Here is a 26436-nt window from a genome sequence, read left to right as displayed (position 1 = left end):
ATTGATCATGTAGGAAAATGTACTTATCGTACCTAGTTTTAGGATGAGTGGCATATTGTTATACTTTTTCCTTTTATGCACCAATGTAACATCGTATTGTATTGAGAAGTAAAACGACTTAGGTATTTATTAAACTATTTATTTCTGAATCACCATATATCACTGGGTATAGTCACACTCCAGTGAAAATTGACGTTTTTTTTGAGCCTTGGTAAAAACACAGCGATAGAAACGTGCATTTTAACAAGACACTGAGAGTGTTTGGGATACTTGAACTTTGGAGTGGATAACAATAGGAAACATATAGGTATATTATACTGAGTGATTCTCTTAACAGAAAATATTCATTATTTTGTAAAGCATTAACGTTTTTCAAAATATTTTTTTACATAATTTTAAGTTATTACAAAAAAAAAAAATAGTTACATCGTCTTACATCGTTATCATATATGTATTATTTTTATTTCTATCATGCAAACATGAATTTATAATTTCACACTTATTATTATAAAACGGAATATATTTTCAATAATTTTAATAATTCATGTAATCAAATTTTGAATAAATATTTTAAAAATATCATAGTGGCACCCTGGAAATTAGGATGGCCCAGTACTGCCCTCAAATTCTGTCCCTCAAAAATGTTGTTTTAGAATGACTTCTCATTATTAAGTAAAACAAAAAATTATAAAAATTTAAATATTCATCGAAATAATGAGTGTTTGCTGTTAAAAAAACAGTATTATTATATACGTAGTATGTCCTAGATAATACACACATCATATCGTTATATCATACAATGTCCACAAAATACAAAAATGCACGATTTAATTTATCCAAATATATATGATTATATTTTGTATATATATTTTAAAGCTGTTTTGTAATAGTTTACATGTATAATACGTGACTGTGGCCATGAAGTATAACGATAAGGGGAAGAGGCATGTCATTTGAATAATTATACTATAAGTAATTGAATAAATTCAATGTTCGTTGATCTTAAAAAGTTATCTGGTTTGTTTGTTTATAGAATAAATTAAAAATAAGGATGAACTCTTATTACTCACAAACAGCGTGTCAACACTAAATAATTATTTTTTAAATATTACCAAACATTTTGCGTATATTATTATTTACCTCACAGGTAGTTATAAAAAAATATTTGATGTACAAGGTGATTCGTCTAGAGAGTAAAAGTCCTGTTTTTCCCCCGTTAATAATAAGTATTTTGAAGTTCTGATTATTGCAATTTACAAGTATATTTAAGGACCATATTTTAAAAACCTTAGATTTTGAACACCATATTAGGAGTGTTCTATATTATTGATACCAATTTATTTTCGGAAGACTTACATATTTGAAAATGTTAATGTACCTATTTAAGTTGAAATTCAAATCCGTAATTTTTGAGTTACGTACCTGTCTTTGTGAGATAAAGATAATAGTTCCATTTGAATATGGGTCATGATGATTTAAACATATAAGTCATTAATATAAGCTACATACATTGGGCAGCCCAATTTGGGCTAATTAATTATTTTTTCAATCCATTAAAATAATAAGTTAATACAGAAAAAAGTTTAAAATGAAAAGGTACTTTTTTACTTATAAAAGTTAGAAGTTAAGTAGGGTAAAAAGTAATTTAATTTAGTAAAAATTCTAAATGCACTAACTGTACACACACGTTATTTTTAGTCCCTGAGTTATGTATAATTTAATTTACCTAACCCTATAATAAATTTTTTCTTTGGTTGGTCTGGTCATGCAACCTATATTCAAAGTAGTACTAGATCTCAATATTATCTATTAACTGTTTTCTCAAAACTCTTCATTGAGATTTTAGCTATACATATTTCACTACAAATCAGTTATGCATTAGAGAATGATATAACATTGATCTCGTCGAAATTTGGATTAGCAATTTAACTACTACACATTTTTTAACTGAATTATACTTATAAAATATTTGAATAGTAAATTATTAACAAAAAATAAATTCCCAAAGGCTAAAGTTTCATGAAGTTAGAAGTTCCAAGTTCTAGTACTACGGAATTAGATACTGCAGTAGATTATGAAATACGAAAATTAAATGACATTATTCAATCTCTCCAAACTCCAAATTTCAAAATTTCCATAATCTTTTTGTGTGATCCAAAACAAATATTAATATCAATTGTTCATCTCAATAATCATGTTGAACAATTCAAATCAATGTAAACTAATGATGAACCCTTCAACTTAGAAATGCAGTAAAATATCTCTGATCGTAGGCTTCATAAAATGGCTAGTGTCTACATACCCTAGTCTGAAAACCATCATTGCAGACTAAAAAGAAAGTCATGTCATAGCCATTTGGTTTATGGTTTTATTTTTATTTTACTTATAAACGCGAACAGTGTCACTAATGGATGACATATTACTCACAAAACGACAATTTTCCCCTTTTATCACATATTATAATTGCATGCATTAATGTATAGATTTTATTTGTATATGCAGTTTTGAAACACTTTTTTTTTAAATTTCATTACTTTAGAGAATTATTTATTATAATATCATTTTTGAATTACAATAAAAAAGCAAAATCGGATTTAACAAAAATTAGTTTTTCATAAAATGTTCTACTTTTCTCCATTTATTTTGTTGTTGGTTTTTTCTCCCCATTATTGTGAAAAGTAGGTACTGGGAATTTTTTACTTTTGACCGAAGTACAAAACTAGATTCACTTTGCTACTTAATCTAATTTACTTACCGTTTTTAAGAAGTAGGTACAGAAGTATATGTGAAACTATTATATAATACATAATATAATAATATTGCTGTACAGGAAGCTACAAAAAATCAATGAATAATAACGTATTTTAATATAATAATATTTTTTATTTTAAAATTACATAATAATACTAAATTTACATAGACATTCAGGAATGGGATTAATTTCAGATCATTATTGCACTATAATAATAATATACATCAACATTAAAAACTGACAGAATTATAATGGTTTTATTTACAATTAACTTATTTACAATTATTTTACGTTAGCAATTATATCTAAATACTAAGGTAACTGATATACTTCACCTTTTTTTCACTAAAAGTATGGTTTCAATTCTATAAATGTGTGTAATGCGTATATATATATATATAAATTTATGTTACAGTATATGTCGGAAAATAACGTTATTTGCAGGCCATTAACTGTATTTGGCTACAAATGAGGGAATTCTCTTGATTTTTTAGTGAATAATAATATTGTTTGTGTGTGATTGAAAGAGTTAATTCAAGGAAGCCGTATGTATACATGCTCGAAAACTGGTCATTCACTTGTGGAGCAAATAGTTGGGTTGTGGATCCTCAAGGGTACCTACAAGCGCTGCCATATCAAGACTGGTTGTCACAATTAGTGACAGTTAATGTCACTGAAGTAATTCTTATAAAAACAAATAAGTTATAATATAATATAATACCTAATAAAACATTTTTCAAATTTAAAAAAAAGTGCCTGCATTGTTTTTTAACTTATATTATTTAGGATCCATGTGAATATCTGATATATGACGATAATCACTTAAGTTCGTATTTGGTCAGTAGACAGTAACGTTAATTACCGGAAAAAACCGTTATTTTCCGTTTAACATAATATTTACTGTAACATTTACATATTTGATATACTTATATGTGATATACATATTATATATTTATAAACATAACTTTCGTTATGTACATAACAAATTAAAAATGTATAGAAACTAAGAACAAATTGTGAATTTTTATACACCATTTATCTTTAGTTTTATAATTATAAACAAATTATTAGTTTTGAAAATTATTTTATATATTTAAATTTAAAGACCAATAAGTTGTACATTACATTGAGTATGTCTTAATATTGTATTTTTAGATCCTTAAAAGAGCATGATCACTTTTATGTTATGTATAAATATTTCAATTTCTGTTTAATTTGTTTTGTCATTAAACTAATTACGTATTGTGCAATGATATAATTTAAACATAAGAATTATGAACAACACACCATTTTTCTATTAACAAGTTTAACATTAAACCATAAAAAACAAATAAATATTTAAATATGCATAATATATGTTATAATTAAACTTAAACACTAAATAATTTTTTTTTTGGAAATGGTGTCTCACATTTTTTTAAAAATAAAATGAATAATTTATGTTAGGTGGTACAGTTTGTTATATAATATATGTTTATTATTTCTGAAATGTTTGTCAAAATAAAAAAATCTTTACAGAATCATATTTACTACCTGATAAAAAGTATTTGTGTGGTGTTTGTGAACACCAATTGCCAAATTATTATGATAAAAAATGAAATAAAATAAAATAAACTAAACTACATGTTGCCGAAAGCTTTATAATTCAATCAAATGAAACAAGTAAAATAATAAACAACAATAATTAGAAAATTTGAAAAAGAAAAAACCTTAGGCACCTACTACAACGTGTTACCTACTATTTGTATATATTATTATGTATTAAGACGAAAAAAAATAAAAGGTGAAAGTATGATAAGATTAGTTTCCAGTCATAACTGGTTTTAAGTGTTTTAATATTTAAGTTCCTCCTTGTACAAATATCATACATACCTTGACATAAAAAATCAAATTTTAAAATATTTAAAATTATATTGAGTGTCAAAAACTAATAAAAATTGACTGCAAGTCTGCAAACTATGTGGTTCGAATTGACGTTGAACAGTTAAAAACGAAATTGGCATTACAAATTGGCATGGCATTTGGAAATTTATATTTAAAAAAAAAAAGTAGGTTCACTCTTTAATAGTATAATCTATATCATAATATTATTTTATATTTACGTAAATATGTAACCTGATAATATTTAGGGTTGTTTATTTTAAAGCCAATGGGATGATTCTGTTAGCAACAAATTGTGTGATTGATTATTTTTGAACTTTTTGAATGTTACAAATTATAAATATATATTGGATGAATATTCCACATAACATGAGTATAATTAGTCAGTCACTATAATTATTTAGTGTCTGATGATTCCTTTACAATACTATGGTCAAAGTATTTAATGCCATAAATTGTAAAATTGTAAAAAAATCATGCTAAGATTTAAATTTAAAACAGAAACAAATTAAATTATAAACAATAATTTTAATAAAAAAAAAAAATAATATTTAACATATTATTATAAGATTTTTCCATAGAAAATTGACTGCTCTGTTTATCTCGCGAGAGTATGAGCAACATTATAATGATTTGTTTAACATCATCTATAAGACAGAGCAAAAGCAGCCATGGTTAAGGTCCAAGACCATGCTGCTAGTTTAGAACCTGCACCGTGTTCACCATGTTGCATAGCGGCAGGGTGTTCACCTATAGATGAACAAAAAAAAAAGTGAGAACACATCAATTATTCATATGCACAAGTCATTTCAATATTCTAGAAGCACTCTTCGGATGGAGTGTGAAGACATATGCTGAGGATTCGTGACATCGATAACATTGAAACAAAATTGCAGCAAACATTGACTTAACATATATATTATATATTAAATATGTATAGCGTATATATTTATAGAATTGTGTGGAAAAAAATAGTTTATAAAGCTTCGTTCTGCATGCTATTTGAATTTAAATTTTTTTAAGCGCCCTACACATTTTAAGTTTTTTGTTATAAATTATAACATTGGACACGTAGTTACAATATTTGAATGTTGTAAAGAATGGTTACCCAAACTAGCTGCAGCTTTATTCATCTAATTTATTGGAGGGACTAAAATATTTTAGATGTCGAAGAAACCAAATATAACTTATTATTTATTTATGATACTACAGTTTATACTCAATTTTTGGATTTTAAGAATCAGAGTCAAATATAATATAAATAAAGTGTATTGATTCAAAAAATATGACTGATTTTGTATGTACCTATACATATAGGTAAAATAGGTAAATTATAGTCAACTTTATGTCATGTAATAGAAAGAAAATGACGAAAGATACTTTTTAACGAATAAGGTTGTTTTGACAAATATTTTAAATACTATACTTATTTGAATAACTAATTATCACTTTTGAGTTGATAGACCGTGTGATTCTAATATTAAAAAACTAACTACACAATAATTAAATATATATTTGACGATTTATATTTATCAAGGTTAATACCTATATATTTTACAAAAACCTTGTTGAAAGTATATAGTAACTACCTATCGGAAAAGTTTTTTTTAATCAGTTTTAGTCCTATAGGCTATATGATATTATATTTCAAGCACTTATCGTATAAAATAGCTCTCAAAATACGTAAATAAAAATAGGCCTCTAGTGATTTTTGAGTATCATATTCACTATGGAAACTATCGGATATAAATCGATATTATAGTTCATGAATTTTTTCTCTCTTAACGTTATTGTACATAAAACCGGTCTGCTATTTTTTTTATATCAAATATCATAGTTTTGAAAAAAAAACTTAAATTTCAATGTTTGTAATGATAAAAACTAAAAATTATTTTCAATATAGAAGTAGGTACCTAATTATTGTTATGGACCGTTTCATTAATAGCTGCACGAATTGCAACAGGAGGCAGAAAGTTAAATTAATAAAATATTGTATCATAATTTACTTTTTCATAATAATCCGGTTAGGATTAAATATTTTATAATATTCATCGAAAAAGTTTTATGTTTATTAAACAGTTCAAAAATATTTATGTTTATTGTAACTTTTGATTGAGCCAGTAACCTATAATTTACATACATTTATATTTTTAAAATAATATAAGTATATAATGATTTACATGTAGGGGAAATAGTTTATTTTGTCAACAATTATTAAAATATGATTTTAGTGAATATCTTTTATTAGTTTAAAGTCAGTAAGTACACATCTTACAATTAAATAATTAAGTTTAAGCTATAGTTAATAAGTATAATAAGTACCTATATAAACTTAAAAAAAACAAAATTTATTTAACCACTGAATATTTTTTTTTTTTTATTAGAAATAAACCACAGCAGCAATTTTCATTGGCAGACAATTGACATTTTTGTTTTTTACATAATAAATATTCTTTAAATTTTTAAATCAGCTAAAAGGGCTACTTTACTAAATTTGCAGTAATTATGTTTTATAAAAATATTACATACTGTATACTACAAAAATTGGATTTTCAAATACCCCATGTGTTCTATTTATAAATTATAATAAATAAAAGCATTACATGAACTGCTTAGCTTTTTTTAACATCCAATCCCTCCACCCAATTTAAAAAAAAAAAATTAACATTAAAAGCATTTCATTCAAAACTACAAGTAATAACTTCTTCACATGCCTTTACATTTAAAAACCACTGAAATATGTTGAGATATATTTTTAGATATAAAATGTACAGTGTATACAGTGTATGTAAATAGTCAAAATTGATACATTTGTACATTTGCCCATCTATCTATATTCTATACCAGTGGTTCTCAACCACGACTAGGTGTGCCGCAAGAAATGTCATACATGTGTAGGCGCCTGGTGATAATTATTGCCTCCGGCAAAGTTGCCGAAGTTGCTGTGATTTTCAAGCCCGTGCGTGTGCCTTGAATACTTGTAATGTATAATAGTGTGCCACGTACCAAAAATGGTTGAGAACCACTGTTCTATACTATTAGTTCATATATTTGTATTTCTATTACATATAGATGATAATTGATAACTATAAGTCCAGTGTTCAGAACACTCACTAAAAAAATTAACTCGTTTACGTCCGTTGAAAAAATAAATGCGTTCGCTAGGTCGTTCATTTAATTTTTTAATTTTTTATAGTAGGAATTATAATTAGAAAATATTATTACATAATATAATTAATCAATGTATTTTAAACAAATATTTATTAGGTGGCAAATAAATTGAGCATCTTAAAAACTTTTCAATTTCATTAAAATATAAACGTCGTTCACGTTCAAGTTCAATTCGAAAAAAAAGAGGCTACGCTACATATGAGCGGGAACGATAGAAAGTGCTTTCATGAACGATGTTTTTTCCAAACACTGTACAAATTACAATATTATTTTATATTTCAGTTCGTAAAATACATACAAGTATTAGTAAACTTTAAATATTTTTTTTTTCAATATTTTTATACCTTTCAAACATATATAAATAAATATTAACATTTCATTTTAACACATTTAATAATAATAATAATAGATATGGTTTATCTATGTAATATGCTTAAATATTATTAGATCATTATTTATTTAAAAATAAAAATATATCATGAAAATAAATATAGTAATAAATTATTTACAGTTATTATGTTTTGTTGGAAATATTAGTAAGCTTACTTTGCATACGAACATTGTTTGCACTTTTGTTATAATATTATTTAGATTATAGTATGTAATTATTTAATTTAGAAAAAAAACTGTTTCAATAATTTTAACTTTTTAGTCGAAGTATATTGCTAATTGATTAATTATTCTAATAATTTATAATTTTATTACAAAATTAGTTGCAAGAATTGGGTTTATTTTACGCACAATTAATTTCGTAGTCATATATATTTTAAATAAGTTAAAAAGCTTTAAAGTTTAGTTTGTGGTTTTTAAAAATAAAACTCTATGGTATGAAATATTTATTTGGCATTTATTTGCGTAGTTAATTGAAAAGGAGATTGAGAAAAGAAACGTAACTAATGGTTTGCGTTATTTTTTTTATTAAAGGGTAACATTAAGAAACCAGTACTCGAAGGATGATACAAGATCAAACGCTTACAATTGTAAAGGATTCTCAGTAAAATCAAGAGGTTATATCAGTTTGACAGCTTACGATATTTGAAAATGATAACCAACACATGAGATATAAATTACTTTTAAAATTAATTTTAGTAATTTAAGACTATCGTTGATATTAATTTTACAATATCAAATAATATTATATATTTAGGAAAGTAATAATAAAATACTCATTACTCATAATGATTGACTAGATTATTCATTTTAAATATTTACATTTTATAAGTGCCTAGTTCAATTGGAATACTTAAATTACTTTTACACTATAATTAAAATGCTTCCCATGAAAAAAATTTAAATATACTCTATATTATATCTCTAGGTACCGATGTATATATTTATAGTAGCTAAATACTTAGTATGCCAGCCTCAGGCTCTCATAATTTTTTTTTTTTGTTTTTAAACATTTCAAGTTATAATTTATGAATTCAACTTATAACAATTACTCATATTTCACAATAACATTAGACTAATGGAATTTATAGGAAAAGCACTCCTAGTCCATGAAAAAATTCATATTTTATTTTAACCCGATTCAACATCTATTGAATAAATTGTTATGGTGATACAAATGTATAACCCTAAATGGGAGAATTCAGAAGAATCAGATTCAGTTAAATACTTGGATTTGAAAAAAATGGTCTAGGCTGGCTACCAAAAATACTGGAAGTGTATTTTTTTAATTGGTACTAATGAACCCTTCCGAAGTTTGACTACTTACCAGTGAAATTTACAATCGCCCTTAAAATAAGCAATATAGGTATGTAATATCAATATGTAAATATAATGTAGATAAGTCACAACACCACATCCTTGTACAGTTGTACTAGTTTGGACCCAAGATTAAAATTATATGCTAATTGGTAACACGTTTTTACTGGTGGTAGCTGACAAGTAGGGCCCCGCTTTAATTTCGGTACCTAATACACTAGATCGGTCCATTAACAAAATGATGCTACTTTACGTTAGCCATATCACTTAGGTAAATGTTTTTTTACAACTTTAAAAATGATCATCCAACAATTATTCAGTTTGTAATTCAATACAACAAATTTTGTAAAACGATACATTTTCTACCATATTTGTGTTTATTTTTTTATTATGATGTAAATTACAGACAATGGAAAACAGATCCCTGTACAAGCTAAGTATAACTAAGTACCTACCTAAGTAAATGAGGAAATGAAAAATGTATTGTATTAATTATGAAAATTAGGTCCTAACTAATGTACTACCTAGATACATCTGATGTAACCTGGAAGGCTTGGAGCATGGACCTTTGGAACCAATGTGCTACTCTTAAAAACCACTAGGCTCTGCGATCCAATTTGGACGCAGCTGACCAACTACGTATCTATGTAACTAAATTGTTGTTATATCATCTAGCAGTAGGTTGGACATACCGTTGAGCACGTGGACAAACACCGTGGCCGTGTTGGCGTTGCTCGGCTGGCACGTGTAGTTTCCGGTGTCGGATAGCCCAGCCTTGGTGACCAGCAACCTACTGGTAGTGCCCGACTCGGTTTTCTCCGTTTCCAGGCTGATCCCACCACGGCCTCGGGGTGAGTCAAAGTCCACTACTTTGGTGCCATGCAGCCACACCACCGAGCTGGGCGGCGTCGAGTGCACGTTCACCGAACACGTGAGGCTGATGGTACTGCCCTTCTTCACGAACACCTCTGGAGGCCCGTGGATATTGGCTTGGGCCGCTGTGAAGGGTTGAAATGCAAAAACAAACAAACAAACCAAAATCATAAGCCAAACCCGTTGATGTATTGTTATATTTTTATTGTTCGCCTTTTCACAAAGACGAGCTTATGATAATAATGTCGTTATCACGGAGTCGTCACTAGAAAAAACAATATGGTTTATTGTACCTACATTTAATTTATCGACCGGACTTAGATATTTTCACACAAATTCGTGTAGAGTATTTTCTATTTTTTTTTGCACCAGACTATAGTATTTCTTATACCTTGGATGGTACCCTAACCTCTTCTCCAAGATATTGGTTGTTCTACCGTTATCTTGTGTCAACATTGCTTCTTTTTTTATTTATTTCTTTTTTGTTCAGTCTTAGCGATAATTTATACAGTCGGGAATGAATACGTTATGTTGATCGTGTGAATTGATCCCCATAGTATCAACCTGCATTATTATCGTTAGTTCGTGGAAGTACGTACTTTATGAGATAAAAATAGTTAAAAATGCTAATAGGGGATCAAGACGTATCAACTTTCCTCTCTCAACCATCTATAATCTGTATTGCAATGAAATTTTGTCTTTCATACAACGGGAAATGATAACACACAGAAATGTCAGATGAGTGTATAATATTTAAATAATAATCGACTTAATAAAATCGAATGCATATTATCTCTAATAATAATAATATAATAATATAATACAACAACATCATATCCATATTTATTGCAAAATAATTTTCTTGGGACTATGCATGTTTATAATAAATGTGTTGTTCAAGTTATTCAGTATATAACTACTACGACGCGAGTTACCACAAGAACAAAACCGTGTTGAGGAACATAGTATTATTATTTGCAGAACGATTTTATTTTATAAAAGTTTTATTGTTACCTAACCTAAGCATTTTACAGTACTTACTATAATATCTTCAACAAAATGAATTTATACATTTAAATAACACTGGACTAGCATTTTTTTAATTACAAAGTATGTCACGATGGCGATCGTGATTAAGAATTATACCTATATTTGACGAACATATAGGAACCCAATTTACACACAAAATTGTTGTTTGCATTTAATGCAAGTCATAAATTACTATGGTTAAAATGTACATAAAATATGAAACAAACTTGAATTATGCAATAAAGATATAATATTCCACAAAACCATCGACTTTTTCTGAGAAGTTGAAATTTGTCAATCTATATGATATGCGAATTTTAATATACAAATCATGTTCTTAAAAAATATTCGTATTGCACTTGAAAGAGATGTCGATTTATCAGAACTCCAAAATTTCCAAAGTATGGTAAACTGACTTGGAGCTATTGAATTATAATAACAAGTTTACTTGGTAATGTTTCACGTGCAAAATTAAATTTTGAAGCAATTGTGAGAAATATAATAACATATTTTAAGAGTCTACTTCGTGGAGCATAATTGGTTCAAAACAAATCTTTTTTCTTAGTAATATTTATATTTCTACCTAAATGATACTGGTTTTATATTAAATTACATTTGATGTAGAGATTTTGTATGATTAAACATCGTCATTGTATTACAAATTATAATTTTTTTGCTATGTACCTATGTATATAAAGATTGGTTTGAATTAAAATAAGAAATAATTGAATGTGAAAAGTTTGATTTTGTTTTATTTACTCCTAAGATAACTAAACAAATATAGTCAATCGAAAATACTCAGGAAATGCGTTATTACAAATCTACCATATTCTCAAATAATATGGTAATAATAGTAATTTTAAGCAAACAATAGCTATCATTTCTCACAACATATCAAGGATTTTATAGTTTTCAAATCTTTCGAATACATTTTAATTATTGATATAAATATTCATTGTAATAGAATAATCCTAATAATGCTTACATTACTGGTTTACTTACATTATTTGCAAAAGAATCACCTTGTGAACAAATAACATAATACTACATTAGTATAAAATTAACACTACCTGTAAACAATAACTTTATATTGATCATACTTTATAATTTATAAAAATAAGAATTTTAAATATTAGGTGTATCATATTACATTATAAAAAATGAAGAACTTAATATACGTATTAATTAAATCGAAATGTATGCATTAAAGTATGTTATATTATATAGCATTTGTTTGTAACTACTTTTATACGTAATAGAAAATATTTCTTCATTGCGTTTATTCTAACTATTTTTGGAACAAAAGTTGAAATAGTCCTAATACTTGAGAATTGTTAATTTGTATTTGTTTCATGAAGCACCAAAAATCTTAGAGTATTATTCTTACAGGCCATAAAACGAAAGTAATAAAAAGTTTGTTTTGTTTAAAATATGAATAGTTTTTAATTTAAAAAATAAATTTGTTTTCATTTAGAACAACCCAGTAAAAAAATGTATGACTCGATCTGAGAATGCACTGATAGTTTCATTATCATGAAGAAACACTCCATATTTACCTACTTACTTTTTTTTTTAGCCAAAACTATAGCATTACACGTTTTCACAGTTATTTATTTAAGAGAGACATTGACGAATAATGTGTCAACAGTTATTGTATGTGGATGGATATAACGCAATCGTTTTCTACTATACAAAATGATCATTTTCTTTTGGATTGAATCGAAACATTACTGTATAAGTGTAAATTAAATTATAATATAATGCATTTATGCCTTTTCGTTTTTTATCACTATAGGATCATTGAGTTCAATTGTTTTTCTTTTTCGCACTTATGCGTACAATGAACATATATTCTGAAGTATACAAATTGTTACTGTTATAAATTTATTGTGTAAATATTTTATCTGCGGGTTGCGACTTATCTTGGTTTGCGTACCAAAATACTAGGAATTGAAGATTGATTCGTCTTGCTATGTTTTAATAAAAATAAAGTTTGTTTTTTATAACATTGGCAATTGTTTATTTTAATAAAAATTGTTTGTAAATTGAGATTGTTGCTTTAGAAGAATTGATTCTTTTTGCTTTCCAACCAGAATTTTGACGAATTTGTTCTTACAGTTCGCTTAATATTTTTTGGTGTTTCAATAGTTGTTTTAAGTATAATTTAACTGTGAATATTTATCAGAGCTGTGCATTTCAAGATTATGCATATTGATAAATTGAATTTTCAATTATTCAAAACATATGAGACACAAATTTGATTCAACACACATTAACATTCTAAATATAAAATTGCATTTTGCATAATTCAGACGTTAATGCATGAAATGCATATCGTTTAATCCGAAGTTCCTATTTCATATTTAGGGAAATATTATGGATTTAGCCAAATGTAATAGGTACCGATATAATATGTAAATACGGTATTTTAGAAAAAAAAAAGTTAATGCCGTATAATTTCTCTTTTTTTTATGCTATTATTTTGGGTTTTTTGTCATACTAATACATATTTGTACATGCATAATATATGTTGAGTATTTCACAAATATTTTTTATTTGTAGGTACTTAACTTTCACTATATACTACATAATTGAAAAGTAATTTTATTAAATTTATTTCGCATATTTCAGAATTCTTAGTGAATATTTCATTATTTTTGAGTGGATCAGTACATGTATATTTCATGGATATTAAGTGAATTAAACTCATAGTTTTGATTATAATAGATGTTTGCATTAGATTTTCATATTTCGAAGAACTACATTAATTTGTAAGAATAAGTTTTAGTATTAGTAATTTTATTGTTATCCAAAATGTGATCATATGAAGGTCAAAGTTTTAAATACAATTTTATTTTTGTTAAAAATCAAATTAAAGAAACTGCTCAACTACATGTTATTCTTGGAGTTCTATCGAACATAAATAATTTTACACTGATGATTGTATTAAAATGTGTAAGAATGTGTATATTAGTGTATTACTATAATATTATACATAACAAGATTCAATTTTTTAAAAAGAATATGGAGAAAATCGCTTTCGTTATTATTTATTATTGGTATGTCACTAGATAATTAGAGTAATAATAATTAATTGATTTCCAGAAGCTAATGAGATTATAAAAAGAAAAAAAAAATTAAAAAGAAATAGTTATATTACCATTGTGTTATTAAAAACAATATTGAAACATACAAGATGAATCTAGGTTATACCGTAATGGATAATAACTGAGATACAAAGTAGTTGATAATTTAAACTTTGCTGATTGAGAAGCGTAATAGTTAAATTGTATTGATTGCGTTTAAAACAATAATAATAATTATTTATTATTCAACGACTTAATGTGTACCAACATTGGTTATTACGACATAATTTAACGATTCTGCAAACAATTAATATACAAACGAAACTGTTTAACTAATAACTATATGCGCTAAATTAATATCATACCTACATAAATTAAAAATTGATTTGTTATACGTACTACCTTCGACGTTCAGTTGCACAGCCAAGTTGATCTTAGGCTCGGTGTTCACCTGACACTCGTATATGCCAGCATCTCTTTTTTGCACAAACTCCACCTTCAAATCCCACTGTTCGCTGTTTTCAGGATGTACGACGCTGAAACGTCCGTCACCGGTATACGTGTGGATGCTGGACGTCAATATGTGCAAGTCACGTTTTCGCATCCAAGAAACCTGAAATCAAAAAATACGCAAATGCACATTATTAGGATGTTGATACCATGGACAAAATCCAAAATTAATTCCAACAAGAGTAAGACATGAATGACCAAAAAATAAATAAATACAAAGCAAAATATCAACTGCAGTGAAAAACAAAACGTAATTTCCCTGCTGCGCACGGTGACGACGACGTCGACGCTCATTATTCGCTATCAATCAAACGGATTACGGACGTTCGTCGGATTCCCTCCGCTTTTCCCCGTTTATAAATAAATCACTAAGACCTACAAAAATATTAAGTTCCTTATCTCTTGAAATATACGAGACTTTAAAGATCACTGTTATTTAGGAATTTTTCACTCGGCGATATTTTCCCTCTAATAAATGAATACAGCCTTGGCAACTAGCAATGAATCAAACTATTCACCACCATAGCACCGTTATATAATGATGTTGTCAGTAAGAGTTAAATTCAAATACATTGACCGGATCATATTTTATTTTTAGTAAGAAAAGAAACACCACGAGGCATAACTAATTTCCGTTCTTAAATATCATTGTATTAATCTGGTGAAAATGGATAGGTGTCCGTAAATCTTTTGACCTAATTTGTCTATAATTAATCTCAATATATACAACAAACGTGGGTGACATTTTTGGACTTTTAATAATAATATTATTTTCAGTTAAATAAATCTATTTAAGGGGTACATTAATATAATATCATATCGTATATATCATGAAAATGCTCCAAAAACTATGTATAGGGCGTTAAACACCAAGTGTACTCATCCACATTTTTTTAAAACTATACTTTCATATTCTGTTATTTAAATTTTTATGTATAACCGTATAGGCATTTAAAGACCTTATTTCACAATACTTAGATATTTTGTATAGTTTCAGGAGTTTCCTATGGTGATAAAACTTTTTTGTTTAGATGAGAACATTTCTTATAAAAATGTCTAAGTATATTTTTGTACGAATTAGATTAAGTTTATCAATTTTATAATTTGTATTAAATATCAGAACTCATTTACATTTAAAAGGAGTGCTTCTATTTGATAAAAAATAGTTTATACAGCAATAGAACAATATTTTTAAAAAGTATTAAAAATTGTGTATTGAAACATGTTACCTTTAAGTATGCTAAAATACGTTTTATCTTCATAATTTTAAAAATCAGAAATCGAATAAATGCTCTATTAAAAAAATATAAACTATATGGTGGGGTATATGGTGAAGTACCCTGTATGTTTAGTATATATAGTATACTTTAGACCATTATTATTCTTTTGGTATAGGCACAGTAAAATGATACCTGTGAAAAATAAATTGGTGAACAAAGCCAGTATTAAGGGGTGACGTAAAAACTGTTTGCAAATAATTGTGTTGAAAAAATGTGCAAGGCTCCCTCTGTATATGGTTGTTTCATTTTATTTTATATTTTATTATTACGATTACCAAGAGTATCAAACAAAATATGAATTCCATAACTTGCGTATGGCGTGCATATTTACCATACAATCTAAACATCAAAAGAAATTATATTTGTTTTTTTTGCCATAGAATTTGGTCTCGTATGTTAAATCAAAACCGTAATTTATTCATCGGCGGCAAATACATGCGGACAATATCATATCATCTAAAAAGCAGAAACACTATTTAAAAACCGATTTATTTTTATAATATACAATTTTACTTGTTTTGTCGTTGTTTAAAGAATGGATAGTTTTTGTATGTAACTACTAACTGATCAACGTATTATTCTTAACGACATTTCGTTTTGGTTACCAGTTCAATAAACACAATACTAGCTATGTATAGCAATATTTATGTGTAAAATAGGGAAGTTCCATTTTGGATTCACAGTGGAGTGATATTTTGTATCCAACGACACATACTGGAGCAGAAAAAAGCTACAATTTTCAATATTGAGGGTAGTTTCTGGTAGCAAATCGAATCTAATTTTGTGTGTGGTAAAATAAAGAAAATTCTCGGTAAGTAGACAACGGGATGGCGGGAATATTTACTCAACACCAGTTTTCAACATAATTGATTTTTATTTTTGACTTGCAATTTTCACAAAATATTATACTTTATACCTACTAACATATCTATACAAAATGATATATTTCAAAAAATATTTCGATTATTTTTGAGTATATACAGATTTTAAATTTATGTTTAAAAAATGTTTGTTCCTAGTTTAAAAGCTTGAACATTGTGTACAAGTTTTTAAAAAAGTTTTCACTAAAAGTATCAAAAACATATAAATAAAATCTTTTTTTATAAGCGTTTGTAGTTCTAATTTTTTAACAAAATTGGATATTTGCACAAAAATTATAATTTTTGCTGTTTTTAAATAATTCAAATACATACATTAACTTTTTTAAATTTTATTTTTGTATAATGAGTACAATTTTCAAAATATTACATATCATTCTGAAGTACTTATGTTCATATTTTTTTTTGTATTTTAAGGTATTGCCAAAAACTTGTTCAAACTTACTAAATTATTTAAACTCAAAATACTTATTATAGTATAATATATAAATTATTGTTCAAAATATATTATGTTGGTCACCTCATCTCTTAAACTCATTATCGTTTTTTGTAAATTACGGTTTATCATTGAATTCAAATTCAACTTATCCATTATAGGATTTACTTAATGCGAAGTATACTTACATAAATGTAATCTATTCTACGTTAGAGTGATTTCAACGATTTTTCTTACCATCAAATTTACTAATTGAATCGATAACTATCTCTTATGGGTCTAGTATACAATAAAACAAGGTTAATATTAATGACCATTTATTCTATGGATTGGATTTAGCACATTGATAAAATACGACTTTTAGGATTGTAAAAAAAAAAATCACATAAAATCTACGAAAGAAAACCATTGCGTTTTGTACGTGACTTTCATTTCAATAGCCCTAAATAATTTTCAATTGAAATAATAATTATATAGGTATCAGGTTTAAATTATTTCATTTAGACAATTATACTGAATTCTTAATATGTTCTAATGTGTATATATTATATGGTTTAAATTGAACTTAGGTATAAGAATATTTTAAGTGTATGTAAATAATCAAAAAATAAAACCAACTTTTTATCATGGATAAATAAGTATGTACGTTTTATAACTAATTTATGCAATATCATTAAGTTTTATAAATTTAAATTTGAAAAATTAATAATATACAGTTTAACGGCTTTTTTAGTTTTATCATTGTAGTATAAGTAAATATTAAATTGCTCAATAAATATAAATATCGTATGGTTTAAAAAATACAACTAGCATGCTTAATAATAATTCGTGATAAATATGATATGCTTTTAGTGTACCTGCGTTCAAACAATGTCCAACTAAAAATATAATCTTATTACTTGATTACGAAGAATTAATATTTTATTAAAATAACCCTGACTAAAATTATTATTCGATTTATATTGTTTTATATTGTTTAAATAGGTATTATTTGAACTCGAATGTTTATCTTTAAACATTTTATTAATATAGAGTTAGTTAAATACGATTTTCATATTGTACTCTAATGAATAAAAATAAAATCTTACAGAAAAATAAAAAACTAATTGTTTATACATAACATAAACCATTTCAATTTAAAAATAATGACAATTGTAATGCATTATTTTAGCTAATATATCCTAATATACTTCTAGAAGTTTAGTACCATCTGTGACGTCCCAAAATGATTTATGTAATTAATATGCGGATCTTAAGAAATGTAATTAACGTTTAACAAACACTTAGAAGATAAGATTGTGTTTGTTTAACGATTTATTTGCCTTTCTTTCTTGAAATTTAAAATACTTAAAAAAATAAGGTTAGTCCGTTAAAAGTTTGAAGAACTGTTAATAATTAATTTTTGGACAAAATGAATTGTTTGATTTTGATATTTATATTAACACAAAATTATGCATTACTATATTATATTGTGATTATTGCATTAATCGTGTTTAACAATAATTGTTCGTGATACATTGATAATTTATAATTAGGTACTAGCCACTAGGCATATTAATTTATTTTGTGTTGTAATTCTTACGATAATTCATTCAATTTTGTTAAATATCAGTATGTTTATTGAAAAAAATAAATTTTAGATACTGTTTTAGAGGTTTTTCTTACAGATTTATTAATTTATAAACAATTTGGGTTTTACATTTACATTAAAATTTAATAATAATGAAATACATTTTATTTAATAAAAGGTAAACAATGTTTAAAAATATCTTAACCTAATATTCTTTTTAAACTTTTTTAATTGAATAAATAGAATTTACTTTCTGATAAAAAAACATACTATTCTGTATATCAGATGAATTAAAAAAAAATAATAATTAAGAATCAGCCTGGTTAAATCTTAATAAGATGAAGAAAAATAACTGTTTAGTAACAAAACAAAAATGTTTTGTGTACATTATGTAAATTAATAAAAAGGAATGCAATAAAAGGGTGACTGTTTGAAATTATTTAGGGTAAAACAAAGAATTAAGAATAGATAACAGAGAATGTATTGATAAATTAATAGTTGTACATTATGATAGATATTTTATCTCAATTTGGAACAAGTGGTATGTATGAACATAATTATTGTCAAAAAGGTGGGTCTGGGTGTGATATGATATTATGATACGGTGGCTATTAGATTATTATGGTCAATTAATACCTTTACAATACAATAAATTGTGCATTATACTACTGTTTGTTGCATTGTTATGTATATAAGATTATATACGTGATAAGACGTATCCAGCGGATTTCACAACTCTACAATGCAATTATATTTCTAGATTTACAGAATCCAGACGCATCACATATAACCATATGGTTACCATATGGTACTTTTGTATCATATATTTGATGATATGTACGCCAATAACTTTTTGCATTTTCAGATGTACCTTTTGTATTTTTGATTAACACATATGTTAACATAATATTATGTTCCTACCAATTATAAATTGATAACAGGTATTTAAGTAGACCAATATCAGTCCATCCTATTGCTTTTTATATTTTTTATAGTATTGAAACATTTATATTGTTTTTATTTTTTATATACTTAAACATTTTTTGCATCACAAATGAGAATATTAGCCGATTAAATTATATTATTTTCATATGTTAATTATGACTGGAAATTATTTTTTATTTTAAAAATAGATAATTCAATGTTAATAATAATCATTAAAAATGAAATTTGTTTTTAAATCTCTGTAAATATATATTATGTGCAATAAAATTTGTTTATGTAGGTTTACAATAAAATTATATAGCTTAAGTAAGTAAAAAATGAACAATAATAATGGGTATCGAAATAAAAATGACACAAATACATATTATAATACATAGAAAAACATTACTGAATTATTTTCCATAATTTAATTCAGAATAGAACTTTTTTTTTAAATTGAATAATTCATATAACTATTATAATTTATTGTAAAAATGATTTGTATTGTTTTAATAAAAAATTACTCAATACAATTCTAATGTATTATTTGTATTGATTTAAATGTCATAATTAATTTAAATTATATAGTCTACAAAACTGTGGCTTATGTCTGATTGTGTTAACATTTTTGTCGCACTGTCGGAGTGTATATTATGCGTGTTTGTCATAATAAATGAGAACTGTATAATGAGTTATGACATATTAATAATGTAATAAATAGGTGATGTGATTAAGATCTAAGATATGCTAGTATACATCTATTTTAGATAACAATATAAATAACGATACGATATAATATGCCTAATGAGTAATGACATGTACAAAATATGATTAAAATCGAATAACATAAATTAATTCAACATTAATAGGAATATGAAATAATTTCTAAAAGTTATTGTTCACAGTATCTTATGTATATCTTACTTATAATTCTACATAATTCAATATTATTTTTCATTTAGGTTCGTTAAAATAGTCTACAAAAATATTCGACTGCAGCTGGTTCCACTTTCAATGGATTTAATAATATTCATTGGTTATTCAATATTCATATTGTTGTTCTCTGTCTCCTCGTATTGAACACAAAACGATGTGTAGGTATTAAGGCAGTAAAACCAAACGAAATAAGTCAAAAACTCTGTAATAGTTTTGGTTGAATTCCGTTTATAACATTGAGAAATAAACCAAAATCCCATAACCTACGACAAACGCACAAAGTCAAATAGCAGTTTAATACAATTTAATTTCTCAGACACGTATTTCTTCTTTGAAGCTGACAGCTGCTGTAACTTTTGTAATATGCATACTTGTTTTATTCGTTATACTTTATTCGTAATTGTCTTAAGACTCATTATATGCTTTAAAACTTCTGAAACCTGAATTACATCACATACGTACCTATATATTGCTATTTGGATATTCATTATGTTGAAGTTATAATGTATTATAAAAGAAATAAGTAATTATTTTTATTCACCAATGATAACTACATGTCTACATAACATAGTACTATTATAGTAGTAATGCCTACTGATTTTGAAAATGTGTTGTTTAAATGTATTTAAACTACTTTGGAATAAAATATGCTTTATTGCATTGATTTATCGTTTTATATCAATACACGTCATAGAATAGTAAAGACAAATTTCAAAAAATGATAAAACAAAATACAAAAACCTATGGTAAATTTCGTCTGAGAGAACGCATATTATCAAATCGTAAGGCTTTGATTTTTTTTATCTTAAATTATCTACTAATCTATAGATTTATATAAACCCAATACATTTGGATACCGAATAATATATTGACTAATCGACAGTGTGTTTGTGCTAATTTAATTGTTTTTGACGTTTTTGTATTAAGCACGATAACCTTTGTCAGTTGTTATTTTAGATTCCTGAGAAGAGCGATGTTTATGGTTTTTATTTTGTGTGTATCTGAATAATTTGAAGTCACTTTTATGAGTAGAAATATGCTTCAATCTTGAACTTCGAAAGCAATTCCATATTACTAATGTGTACCGAAACGTTATTTGATTTATTTTTAGATTGGTGGGTTGTTCCCTTATTGTTTGTAAACAATAAAGTTTATCGTAATTAACTATCTGAAATTTTAGGCGGTGCTGCAAATTAGAGCAGTGGCAGTGAGTCAGAATTGACTTTATAATTGTTCTAACATACTACAAATTTAGCGCGAGTGTCTATGATAGGCGTGTTAATGTGTCTGTTCACTCTGATAATGCCCAGACCAGTGAATTTAAATTGACTCAAAAATAAATATATGCAGCAAGTAATGAATGTATTTTTTGTACAATAATGAATATTTTATATTTTTTTTGTGTCTGACGGCACTACATTGTAACTTTTCAAAATAATAAATTAGAAAAATCCAAAAAACGTGAATATTTAATACAAATTATTAGGACGTGGGCGTCAGTATAATCACGAATGATATGATTCGCAACCATTTGTTGTAGGCTGGGTGGTAGGTAGGCAGGTAGGTGGTAGCCGAGATCCAACTAACCTACAACCTTTTTTCCCCTTGACTCAATTTACCGCTTTTAAAATGTACACAAATTATCGCAGACCCAATTTACCTAGTCCCATAAAATGATACCTTCTTGGCGATTTAATAATGACCTAATTCATTTAAAATGAACTATTAACAACTAAAATATCAGGCATAGAAACATTTATAAAAGCATTTTTTAAGAAATATTTCACTCATACTCTGATTATGAATATTTATACTGGTGCATAAAAAATAAAGTCTATCTATGATATCAAACGACAGGAATATTAAATGTCAAACAAATCGATAGTGTTTGTAATAAAAGTGAATTATTTTGCAAACAAAATATCTCTTTCAGGGGTTTCGGGATATGAAGGCATAATAGGAAATTACAAAGCTCATCAAAAAGTCAAAAAAGCTAGTGGCTTAAAATTATTATACCAGACTATGATTTACAAAACTAAAACATATCCAATTACGTTATTGATTAGAAAAATATCAAACTATAGTGGGATTAAACAGTTCATCCTACCGTTGGCCCAAGCTGGTTATCATATCGAGAAAATATCAGGTTACAATTAACCAAATTCAAATAGGCCACACTTACATAACACACTGATACCTCATGTGTCATCACCAAGGAAGATCCAACGCGCAGCTTGTGATACATAATCTCTAACAAATACTTCTCCGATGCCGATAGTACCTACACCAAATAATGATCAGAAGATCAACATCCAGACATTTTATAAGAATATCGCCTTCAACAAAAGCAAATGCACGAATTGCATTTATATTGCAAACTTTTCTTTATCAACTAATTTAATATAATCTTGGATAATGAAAATAATTTAGCTAATTATTATTTATTAGTTTGATAACATCATAGTTGATGTCATAAATAAGTAAATTAGTTCCATGTACCGTATTACTAATTAAAAAATAAATTATGTAGGTAGGTACTAATGTCCAATAGTAATATTAATAAATTATAAAATATCTTTAGACATACGCATAATATAACCTTTTACACACTGTATCCGGTTCAGAATCGATTGTTGTAAATCAAATGCAATAAAGAATTTCCGAGATTGCAGTCAGATGCTTTTATTCATTATATACGAATTGTCTATGCAGGCAACTATAGTAAAAAATTTTTAAAAGTGTGAAATAAGAACTGATAATAGATGTTTATTAATTATTACACAGTTTAATACTTTGAATGCATTATAGGATTTTAATTAGTCTCAAGAAGAACCCATTTATCATCATAATATTTTATCTTCCAAAATGAAATTTAATAGACACAAATTATTATTGCTTAATTTTAAATTAGATTTAAAAAAATAAGTATATATGTATAAAAACTGCATAATATTCCCTAACATTTTTATGAAACGTATTTTTAAATGTTAGTTCACGAAGCAAATAATTAAATGTATTTTTCGTGTAATACATAGCATAGGTACCTTACGTTATTGTTCTTAGTAACGTTATACACGTCTATATTAAAATATTCAGACATGTAATGTTTATATGTTATTTACACATAATATAACATACCACGGAATATGTTATTAATAATAATGAATATTTATCTCATTTAATATATTTTCAAAATGGATAAGTACCTATTATCGAGTTAAAATGTAAAAATAAAAGCAAACTAATTTACTCATATTTTTTAAATATATGATAAAATATTGAATTGTGTATTTGTGTCAGTGTTGTCTGATATTATAGTGCAGAAGTACGGTATTTCACCAAATACCTAAATAAACACAAACTGGTTTCTTATTGTTATAATTCAAACTTCACTGATTTTAACACCAAATTCCCCTTATCTTAATTATGGAAAGGTAACACTGAGCGTTACAAAACTTATATGAGCTTTTTGCGTAAAATCAAAATTAATGGTATTTTCGTCTTACTAAGTCTATAATACAACTAAAACTAACTTCAACAATGAGCAAAAAGCTGATATTCTGCATCCAAGAACAAACGTTTCAACATTTTTTTCATAGACATAATTTAATGAGAAAATTATTTATTTATTTCTCGTTCCAATATAAACAAAATTCACGTTTTATAGTTTGTTTAGATAAACTATGACAGTACACATATTTTTAAAGTTTATTTCTACGCTAAATACTGAATTAAATAAATTAAACCTTTACATTTTATAAAAGATAAAATAAGTTGTTACTCGTTAATGTCTAGCAATATTTTCTATCTGTTGAAATAACAAAATTATTTTTTTTTAATTATTAATAAATGGATAAATCTCATCGGTTAGGTTATGTTAAATAAAACGTCATAACAGATACACACACATACAAAATATATCATAATAACCTAACTTTGAAATTTTAAACTGATGGCTATACTAACTTATTTGTGATAGCTTAGTCTTATACTTCACAGATTCATTATTCTGAATAATATAAAGGTACTATTTGTGTGTATTATGATCGTCACACGTCATATGGTTTAACATATATTCCAAAAAAACGTCGTACGTGTTTCAAAAAAATATTTAATGGCTGAATATAAATTTTCAATTCTCTTTGGATGGCGAATTCAGCGAATTTATGAAGTGTTAAATCGAAACAAAGATCACTATTTTACACGATTCTATTGGACTATATACATCATTCAATAGAAAACATCTATTCAGTATTCTCGAGCAGTTTGTGTTCGGTTCATTAGGTTTATTCGGTATTTCACACTTTCACAGCATATTGTATGAAGAAATTTTATATGTTTACAACAGAAATAAAACAAATTTGGCCAAATGTTGTTTCAAGTCGTATATTTGAACACCAAACCAACTGCAATCAATCTCATTGTTATGTAATTACCATACAATTATCAAATAGAACTTATAAAAGTTATTGATCAATATAACATTTTACTACTACTTATTGAAATTATAAATATAAGTTTATGCATTGGAAATAAAATATTTGTTATACTTGTGTATAGGTGACTGTAATATAATAAATTGTAAGACCACTAATAATATCAATAAAAATATGAAGAAACAGAATACCAGATTACCATAGTTACTAGGTAGCAAGAAACCCATGTTACATAAATGTTCATAACAGCAAACTTTTCTATATAATATTATATTATGTATAAAACGGTATACTACAATATATATATATTGTGTATATACATCCTTGAGCACGCCAAACAGATTTTCACCCACGCCCCATTGGCCACTAGAAAAAGGTAGGGATGGTCTCTCATCTTAACCAAATACTTCAAAAAAATCTGACCATCATACCAGCCCCAACAACCTACCTAACCAAAAGCCGCAGTTGACATGCGACGTAACAATAAAGACCTCATATTCAACATTCAACCATTTCTTTCCACGTACGTTGCACATTAAAAATAATAACTTCAACAAATATTAAAAAGTCGCACTACGATCCATGGATGTCAAAAGAATAAATCGTGCTATCATCTATCACCCACCACTAATTTACTTTCCTAATGACTATATATACAATTTTTTTGTTATTTAACATTGTGGTATACTGTATACATGGTTCAAAAATATACATCGTTCATACCTAACAATTATATCTATAACACATTAAACCTTCAGCCCAAAGTCTACATTTACTTATGGAAACTTGAGACTATAGAAAGGTTTGACTCTATTGAATAATACTGTTTATGATGGTTATTTTGTATTTGGTATCCATTCCATGGGCTGATTCGTTAGGTCAATAGTCGTCCTAATCTCAATCTCATATTATATCAATATTCCTTCGTGAAGCAAGCTATTATATGCTCACATTCTCATATTAATTA

At 26.3% G+C, this 26436-nt stretch overlaps 1 protein-coding gene across 3 annotated transcripts in view; it reads right to left on the bottom strand.

Annotated features, from left to right (window-relative positions):
* Positions 1–4197: 4197 nt before the first annotated feature.
* The window catches only part of LOC111042056 (zwei Ig domain protein zig-8-like), a 246677-nt gene continuing 224438 nt past the window's right edge, over positions 4198–26436 (bottom strand). For 2 of the 3 annotated variants that reach the window (XM_022326546.1, XM_022326548.1), the window contains 3 exons: positions 14899–15112; positions 10204–10509; positions 4198–5383 (listed from right to left, as the gene is read on the bottom strand). In XM_022326546.1, the coding sequence (XP_022182238.1) occupies positions 5277–5383; positions 10204–10509; positions 14899–15112 (627 nt within the window). In that variant the 3' untranslated portion in view covers positions 4198–5276. The remainder of the gene's footprint in view (positions 5384–10203; positions 10510–14898; positions 15113–26436) is intronic. The other variant, XM_022326547.1, reaches the window with a different exon arrangement.

The sequence above is a fragment of the Myzus persicae genome, unplaced genomic scaffold, assembly GCF_001856785.1.
Source record: "Myzus persicae strain clone G006 unplaced genomic scaffold, MPER_G0061.0, whole genome shotgun sequence".
Taxonomy (NCBI): Eukaryota; Metazoa; Arthropoda; class Insecta; order Hemiptera; family Aphididae; genus Myzus; species Myzus persicae.
This window is presented reverse-complemented; position numbering and strand designations above follow the sequence as displayed.